Source organism: Seriola lalandi, unplaced genomic scaffold (genome assembly GCF_002814215.2).
Source record: "Seriola lalandi dorsalis isolate HSWRI2012SDOR001 ecotype SW California unplaced genomic scaffold, Sedor1 jcf7180002054899, whole genome shotgun sequence".
In the NCBI taxonomy this organism is placed as follows: Eukaryota; Metazoa; Chordata; class Actinopteri; order Carangiformes; family Carangidae; genus Seriola; species Seriola lalandi.
In genome coordinates, this window is record NW_019525451.1 from 203812 (window position 1) to 212922 (window position 9111).

The 9111-nt window shown below is 46.4% G+C and overlaps 2 protein-coding genes across 7 annotated transcripts in view; both read right to left on the bottom strand.

Moving 5' to 3' along the window:
- LOC111672455 (indian hedgehog B protein-like) overlaps positions 1-3973 on the bottom strand; it is a 10679-nt gene extending 6706 nt beyond the window's left edge. Inside the window, exon 1 of the mRNA XM_023429874.2 lies at positions 2955-3973. Within this exon, the coding sequence (XP_023285642.1) occupies positions 2955-3254 (300 nt within the window). The 5' untranslated portion in view covers positions 3255-3973. The remainder of the gene's footprint in view (positions 1-2954) is intronic.
- A 2168-nt stretch (positions 3974-6141) lies between these two features.
- Positions 6142-9111, bottom strand: part of nhej1 (nonhomologous end-joining factor 1) — a 21719-nt gene continuing 18749 nt past the window's right edge. For all 6 annotated transcript variants that reach the window (XM_023429881.2, XM_023429878.2, XM_023429879.2 and 3 more), the window contains 3 exons: positions 7866-8079; positions 7119-7228; positions 6142-6624 (listed from right to left, as the gene is read on the bottom strand). In XM_023429881.2, the coding sequence (XP_023285649.1) occupies positions 6547-6624; positions 7119-7228; positions 7866-8079 (402 nt within the window). In that variant the 3' untranslated portion in view covers positions 6142-6546. The remainder of the gene's footprint in view (positions 6625-7118; positions 7229-7865; positions 8080-9111) is intronic.

Below are 9111 nucleotides of genomic sequence, written 5' to 3' on the forward strand. Positions count from 1 at the left end.
AGCTACATGAACAAGAGGTCCTCAGCGTCCCTCTAAACCTGGAGTCTGGTCAGGGTGAGCAAACAGGAGGTGAGAGGGCCCATTGAGGGACTCGCTCAGCTCCCTCCTGCTCCGGCTGACGCAAATAAATCCTCCGCCCCCCCCTCAGTCATCTGGTCCACACCTAGGCTGCATTGTCGGGAGGGGCGGGGCGGGGAGGGGGGGGCACTATCTCAGGTGACCTTTCAGAGACACCTGGTCTGATTTTGACATGGTTCACAAGGTGAGAGTTGGTGTAGAAATGTGCAGAGCTCTGCCTGGGGGGGGGGGGGGGGGGGGGGGGCGCTGTGGCACGTTACACTCAATCTAAATTTAACAGGATGATGAGATTTTAAAAACTTTATAAAAAAAACTTAGATAAAGTTAAAAACGTGTCTCGGACACAGTTTGTCCTGAGGGGGGCGCTGTTCCGCATTTAAACCTACATATCTGATGTGATGTCAAATGTGACAGGACGATGAGGTCAGAGGTGAAGACAGACCTGAGACACGTGGTCATCACACCCCTGGGCCTTAAAGAGCAGATTAGCCCAGATGTTTAGGAAGCAGCTGTTTGAATGGGAGCCGCGGAGTCTCCTTCACTGTTCCAGGTCTAAAAGCTGAAAGACTAAAACTGATCTGGGTGAAACCTGGAGCCACTGAAGCTTCATCAACCCGCCAGAGAGAGAAGAAGAAGAAAGAGTCTCATTAACTCCAGCTTGTGTAAGTGCAGCAGCTCTGAATGCACGTCTCAGTGATGCAGCGTTTCCTGAATCTCTCCCTGTTCGGCCTGAAAACTGGGATTAAACCCTATAAATGTCTTTTTCCATGTTGGCTGTGATAAGAATAGCTCGCGGCTCGGCGGCCACAGATGCCTTTTCACAGTGTTCAGTGTGGATTTTAACGTCTTATGTTTTCTCTCTGCGGTCACAGCAACGACTTGGACTTCATAAATCAGACGATACATTTTGTTGGTTTTCCTTTCAAGGTATACAGATGGACGGGGGTTTCTGTAGGAGCGGTTTCTGCACCAAACCGCTGGCTGCACAAACATTGGACGCACAGGCTGACAACATGCGTCTATATGCGCAGCTCCGCACCTCCGCGCTGCAGAGAGTGTCCCTGAACGGATCGTTTGCTTCACGGACAGACTTCAGGGACAGAATCTGAGAAAACCAGATGTTGTTTTCACCCGAGTCCAACGCAACGAGGCAGTTTTCACTTTTTCTAAATGCTTCGCTGGAGATGAAGAAAATCTTTATGCAACAAATCCCCGAAATAAATCTCAGATACGAGTAAATTCATGTTGCATTTGTTGCTTTTCTTCACATGTGATTTGAACGTAAAAGAAATTCATCAAATCTGGAGTTAAACGTGAAGAAAGAGACTTTTAGCAGCGTGTTCTCCCCTGAACAGTCGCGCCTGTGTGCAGCGCAGCGCCCAGGAAAAAGCGAATAAAAACTAAAGAGGCAAAAAAAAAATCTGTATAATTAAAGCTTCGACACAAGTGAAGCTATTTTTGCACATGTGCGCTGCGAAAACAAACACAAAAGTAACACGGAATAGCAAAAGACAAACAGGAGGCTGTCTCCTGCGGCTTGGAGCCCATAAATTGTGTGCAGGTCAGCGCCGTTGACGCGCAGCGGGCTCGGGGTGCGCGCTGCAAAAAATGTCCCGTTTGGAGGAGAGACGTCTCACAGTTAAAGACATGTCTGGGTTTCTAGCTGCGTGAACAAGGTTGAAATGAGCTGATGTGACGGTTCTGGTTCGTTCAGGGCGGATGTTCTGGGAAATGTGGCGACTGGGTGAGAAAAGAGGAGACAGTGAATCTGTGACAGTGGAAGGATTTAGGGAGTGAAAAGTTCGGGGGTCTGTTTTATTTGCACTAAAAACATCTGGAAGAAACTCATTCCTATTTGCAGATGTTGCCTCGTGCATTAAAACAGCTCGCTCCGGCGGATATTTCTTGCAGTGCGCGCGGAGAGGTGACAGCTCCAGACTGGAGTGCGCGCTTTCATTCCCCACGTGGGTCTGTGGACATAAACGCTGCCGCTCGGGGAGGAAGCCCGCGGTCACAAGAGCCAGATATAAATACTTTATTCCTGGGGAAATTGGGAGTCAAATAAATTCCACCCGGGGCCACATCAATGACGGTGTCGTAAAAATTTTTGACAGTCCAAAAGGCGACTGTTAACTCTGGGCAGTCGGGCTAAAAACGAACACGGTAAACATCAGTACACGCTTGACCCGGGCTCTAACTAAATACGACTTTTGGCTGTTTTTCCACCAAAAAACATGATGTAAAACAGAGGACATAGTGTTTTAATTAAGAGCGACCGCTTTTCCATACATTTTTAGACGCGGGGTTGCCCTCCTTTACGCACGAGCTGCCCACACTGAAGCTCTGAAGCTCCATGTGGCGCAGAGAGAGCTGTGATTCACACCGGTCACCTCCACAACTCACACACCGTGTCAGCGCGTTGCTCTGCACACACACACACACACACACACACACACACAGCTTTTATAATCAGGGCTTCCAGATAAATCCACCTCAGACTGATTCTGATTTGGAAAAGAGTTAAAGTTGCAGTTTTATTGAACAGAGGGTGAAATGATCTTCGAGTGAAGCAGCTGCTGTGAATGAAAGCAGGTGAAATGAACCTTTGAACAGCGTTAAAACCATTTATTTTAAGCGCATGTTGTGAGATTTGCTCTGAAACGCGCGTGTTCACCTTCATTTTATTTGTGAGTGATTTTTTTCTTTTTACAGTCACGAGCCTTGAGTCAACAAGAAATGCGGGAAAAGATAAAAGCGTCCACGCGTTTAAAGACTGGGCAAAGTGCAGCAGGTAACGCACTGAAACACCTCCTAAACATTTTCTACAGCGCTGAAAGGCCCGGGCTAAAAGGCACTACGGCAGCCGGCAGGGTTACCTGTGTCATCATGCGGTCTGCACCTGTGTTCTCCTCATCTTTGAAGATGATGTCGGGGTTGTAGTTGGGGGTGAGCTCCTTGAAGCGCTCAGAGTTCCGGGTTATTTTCCCTTCGTACCTCCCGCTGGCCCCTAACGTCTTCTCGGCCACGTTGGGGCTGAACTGCTTGTAGGCGAGCGGCACGAGCTTCCGCGGTGACCGCCTCTTGCCATAGCCTCTACCCGGTCCACAGCCCTCGCTGACCGGCGACAGGAGAAAGGCGCACCCGGCGAGGCACGTCACCAGCGTCGGGAGCAGCATTCCGCCCCGGGGCCGGTGTGTCACTCCCCCGGCGGGTGGCCCAATATGTCACCGCTGTATTTCTTTAGATGTGCCCCCTCGCGTGGGCTCCCCTTGATAATTTTAGAGTGGACGTAACGGAGCAGGACTCATCCCCGAGTCCCCGAAAGTCGCCATTCCCGGCGCGTAAAAGTGGCCAGTGCGCCGCTGGAGACGAGCTGGAAAGACCTGAACCTGTCCTCTGCGCTGTCCCGAGTGCACGCGGAGGCAGGGGCATAAATAGGCGAGGTGAGTTTATCTTGGCAGACAGGTTCAAAGCGGCCTCTCTGTGTCGGAGCTGTGAGAAACGGGCTACAGACAGACACGGAGGCGCGCGGTGCGTAGGCTGGCTGCGCCTGTTGGGCACGGCGGTCAGAGGGTGTCCCCGCAGCGGTTTCTGCCTCTCGGCTTTGCTCTCAATGCGTCCCTGTGGCGCAGGGCTGTTGGCAGAAATGGAAATGGAAGAGATCCTACTACAGTACAGATGAGGTGCCGCGAGAGGAGGAGAAGAAGAAGAAGAAGAAGAAGAAGAAGAAGAAGAAGAAGACCGCGCCCTGCTGGACCTGCCCTCCGCTCCGTCCTCTCCTCCCCTCGGGGTGGCACAGGCCCCGCGGCCGCCTTCATCTGTTTATTGTCAGCTGAGGACACACAAACACCGCGCCACGAGACTGTCCGGGCTGGCGCGCGCTCACTTTGCCCTTTGGACCCCGGTCTTCAAGTCAAGTCTCAGGTGCGCAGTCCAAGACAGATGTGTATAAGAGACAGGTGCTGTGGGTGAGGAAGTAACACACCTGTGACCATAAACCCTCACCTCTATCTGCTCTCTCACAGTGACATTAACCCCCCCCCCCCGTCTTATTTTGTGGTGAAGAACTGAAATATACCACGTTCCCTGAACCTGCTTTTCAATCTCAGCTGGTGACTCCACTCCTACATTTCCCAGAAGCCCCTTCCACAGTATGGAGACAACATATATGTGTCTGTCTGAATCTTCTCTTTCATTCCTACTGATGTTTCTGGGGTAAATAATGACAGATGTTTGATCTAATTAATATTAATTAATGCAATTTTTGATTTAATTAAATCACAACAGAGTAGAAAGTGAGGATTCCTCTGGGGGCTCAGGGTGATCCATTACACCAACACACCAACTCAGGCTCTCAAAGTTCCTGCTTTGTCTCTGCTCTGAATGTAAATAATATTTAATTATAATAACATTTTCATTTTGAATCATTTTGAATGAAATATTTTCCTGTTGTTTAGAAGTCTGTCACCTCCCTCAGATTTCCTCTCTGGTGCTTCAAGGTTCTTCGTCTATAAACCGGTTTCCAAAGATAAAGTCTCATTTTGATGCTTCTAAGTTTCAGTGTTCATATAACCGACCTGCAGTCACATGATCGCTGACGAATCTAATTTCTGATTCGATTGAAAACGTGTGTGAAATGAAGAAAACACAGCTGAGAGTGAAAATATCACAGACGTTTCTGTGCTGATGCAGCAAACGTGTCATTTATAGGAAAATGTTCGACCTGGGAGTTTTTTTTATCCAAAACCTCATTTAACAAAGATGTTTACATGTCTGTGAAATAATCAAGATATTGATCTGAAGCTGAAGAATAACTGACTTTCAGGAAGTTTCCTGTTGTTAGATTAAAGATCATCCTCCAGAGAAGCGTCTCTGCTCACAGGTGAAAACAGGACTTTTGGTGTAAAAAGGCAGATAATTGACTTTGTTCCACGTTCATTCCCGTCTATATTTAATCCACCACTAACTGCAGAAGCTGAAAATAAGCGGCTGTGACGCGTCGTTGGGAGCGTTCGACTATAAATACAGGAGCAGACGAGGAGCGATCAGCAGCTGCTCTGATTTTGCTGTTAAAGATGTTTATGGTCGACCGTCTGCTCCCGGATCAGCTGCGGATAAAACAGCGGCTCTCTGCGCTGAATTATGTCGAGGTGTCGCTCACTGAGACGGGTCACCCAACACCCGGCGGCTGAGCCCGCTGAGCCCTCTGCTGATGTCATACCTCCATCACAGGAGGTCAAACCGCGGTCCGAGGACCGTCTGGGATCATTTTCTCCTCTTTCAGATAAAACATAAGAACGACTGGAGCAAAAAGAAAAAAGGTTTAAAATGCAAACAACAATAGATTGATCTTTATTTAATCTGCTGATTATTTCCTGGAGGGTTGCTAAGATCTCCTGGAGAGGGCTTTATAATAACACGGTCCTGACTATAACCTGGAGAACAGAGAAACGTCTTCAGTCCTATCTGCTCATCATTCCACGAATCAGACGGAAATGTCACATGCACGGAGACAACGGTGAATGATTCGCAGCAGCGTCACCAGGAAGTGAAGTAAAAAGTCTATGAACGTCTTCTCGTGTGCCTGATTTATTCACGGTCAAAATGAAACCACACAGAAACACTTGAAATCCTCCGGAGCCGCGCAGACAAACACCGACTTTTCAACTAAGACTTCAATAGCATTCCCCAGATGCTGCAACACCTTGAGTCAACATGTCACTGTGCTCTGAGAAAAGGAGGGAGGCAGATCTATCGACCGCTCTCCACCCATTATTCTCCGTCCGTCTGAGCGCAGGGAAAAACAAGCGGCTCCTGAACCCCCCGTCAGACACAAACACAGCTCGTGTCTTTAAATATAAAGATCTGGAGGCTTGTGGACGAAGAGAAAAACAGATTCTCCTCATTAAACGTAATAAAAGGGAAAGTTACTGTGTTAAAATAAATAAAAATAATATTTCTTTAGTGTTAGAAAGACCGAGACAAGTTTTAGAGTTTTCATCTATGATACTTTAAACATTTTCTGTAACTGATTTTGTGAATAACGGACAAAAACCATCAGAATTATATTTACACCTTTAATCAACAGCTTGTTCGACTTTTCTAAAAAACCCCAAAATCAATAAATCAGTTTCAAACGACATGAAAATTGATTGTTCATTAAAACATGAGAAATTAATCTAGTTACCTGTTTAATTACCTGTATGTTTGAAATATTGACAGCAGATCACAAGACCATTAAAGATAGAAAAATTAATTCATTGAATTAAATGTTTCGTTTAAAAACCTGTTTATATGATAAAATCTAAACTAAATTAAAAGCAGATAAAGTTTCTCAACCTGTAAAAGTGAAGACGTTAAAAACAGGAAGTGGTTTTGAAGACAGACCCGTTTCCATTTTTCTCCACGTGGGAAAAAACCTTTTGTATTGCAGTTCTTAATGGTGTGTGTGTGTCCTACTGCTCGGGCTCATCTGAACAGTCCCACTTTCTTCTTCTTTGGTTTGGAGGCCGGTCGCTCCGCAGGGCTGCAGGTGACGGGCAGAGACTGGAGGACAAACAGGAGAGGACGGATAATTCTTTTCATCTTTTTTTTTACGTCTCGTTTAATGTTCTTCACCTTTGAATTATTTACCGAGTGAAACACTTCACCTCTTAAATTCTCTGCAAATAGTTTTTAAACTTTCCAACAAACCCTTTGAGCAAATCCACTAACTTTCAAGTCAAGATCAGTTTCATTTCTCCTCTAGAAATTAAAGTTCTATGATGTTGAGTCATGTTTTACTGAACAACATTATACTGTATAAAATCTACCTCATTATTATTATTATTATAATCATTATTAGTGCTTAATACTTTAATATTTCACTGCGTTGCCGTAACTACAGGATCAAACTGTGGATTCTTTCTGGTTTTTTGCATTTAAAGAATCTGGACACTTTTCTGTGACAATTATCACAAAGTTAAAACCAATAAATGTCAAAAATCACTACAACAAGTTACAGAGAATGAAAGACGTGACACGTCTTCTTCCCGTCGTACCTGTTGCACTGCGGCTCTGTCGGCCATCTTGGCTCTGGTCGCCTCTGTCTGGCCGTTGGGGCGCAGTCCTCTGTCGCTCTCAGCTGTTTCGGTGCGGACGGATCCGACGCCTGAAGGACGAGGACAGAGACGATCAAACACGCCGTTAATTAAACGTGATGAAATGTTCCGGCAGAAGATCTGGAGACAAAGACGAGGGTCAAATTCTCTTTCAGGTCACATCCCTGTTTATCCAGAGTCATAGAAAATATTTAACATTTGTTCGACATTATGTCATAATTTCACTGTGACCTTTGACCTCTGACCACCAAAGTCTCATCAATTCGTCCTCGAGTCCGAGTGAAAAATTTAAAGGGATTCTCTTGAAGAGTTCTGGAGATATTGCGCTCACGAGGCCAAAATCATGTTTTGTGAGGTCAGCTTGATCTTGACCTTTGACCTTTGACCACCAAACTCTAATCAGTTCATGTTTGAGTCCAAGTAAATATTGGTGCGAAATTTGAAGAAGTTCCGTCTCGGCGTTACTGAGATGAGACTGACGGACCTGAAAACAACATGGCTGTCGGCGGCGCAGAGGAATAAAAACAGAACGACTTGATAAGACGAGAGATTGTTTTGCAGAGCGCAAGATAATATGATCATCATGTAAAACAGTGAAATCAGCTGACACGTTAATGTATCAGAAAGTGACCTTTTGTTTTGCAGCATCCTAAAACTTGTTATTGACCTTCCTGGACTTTAACTCACCTGCAGACGGGGTGAGGTCGGGTTCCTCTGAGGCGGCCGGCCGCTCCTCCTCCTCCTCCTCCTCCTCGTCCTCCTCCTCCTCCTCGACGCAGCGCTCCTCCGACAGTCTGCGCTTTCGTGCGTTTCCGTGGGCGACGACGGAGGCGTACAGGTGCTGCAGCTCGGCGTCGAAGCCGTGAGCGTCCTGCTGCTCGGAGCTCGCCACGGGAAGAGCCTGATGGGAGGAGACAGAAAGATGGAGGACATAAGAGACGGGTTTCCTCCATCACCTGCACATAACACATGTTGTTTATCCAACACCAATAATTCATGTTTTATTTATGCCAGTGTTTTCATGTTGTTGTTGTTGTCTCATCGTAACCAAGAGAAACTACAGTCAAAACTACATGTTCCAGATGTTTTAAACGTCTCATTGTTCAAATGTCCGGGATCACTTTAGCTTTTATGTGACTTGAAGTTAATCGTCTCTGGAAACACAAAGTATGTTCAGTTCCACTTCCTGTTTGTGTGCTGTACACTTCATGTGTCTTTATTTGAAGCCGTCATGTGAGTTTCAATCCGTCTGCAGACTTACAGCCAGTAAATAATCAGATACATGAACTGAAAACATGATTTGAAGTTTCCCTTTCAGGCGCAGCTCGGTGCCGTTGGGTATGTTTGTTTTATGGCCCTGCTGTGGGAGTCACATGTCTGAGGTGTGATGCAGGGTGTGCTGGGGCTGCGATAAGCCTCTAATCAAAGCTGCATTATTGGCACAGCTGACCACAGGTAGACCGGTGAGCAGGAACAACTGAAACACACACACACACACACACACACACACACACACACACACACACAGCAGCTCTGTCAAACCACGAGCCTGACAGATAAGGCTGCGTGTAAACTCATGCGACATTATGCGAACACACGGCCGACGCATAGAAAAACACACGCTATTCACTAAATCCTGATTTTTTTTTTCCCCAATGGAGAGGACAAACTCTCCAAATTAGCTCCTCAAATATTGACCGGGAGAAATTGGTGGTCTCCCGCTCGCTGTCAGGGCAGAGGGGCTCCTAAACACACTTTGGTCAGGTTTCGAGGTTTCGCATTGATTTATTTTTGTTATTTGTTTGTTTAAATATCGTAAAAATAAATGTATGCTCTGGTGAGGCTTAGTTCTGCTTTGGGCACAGAGAAACCAATGTGCTGAGGGGAGAGAAAGCAGCAGAAAGCCGATCCTTATTCTCTCGTTTTATCCCCC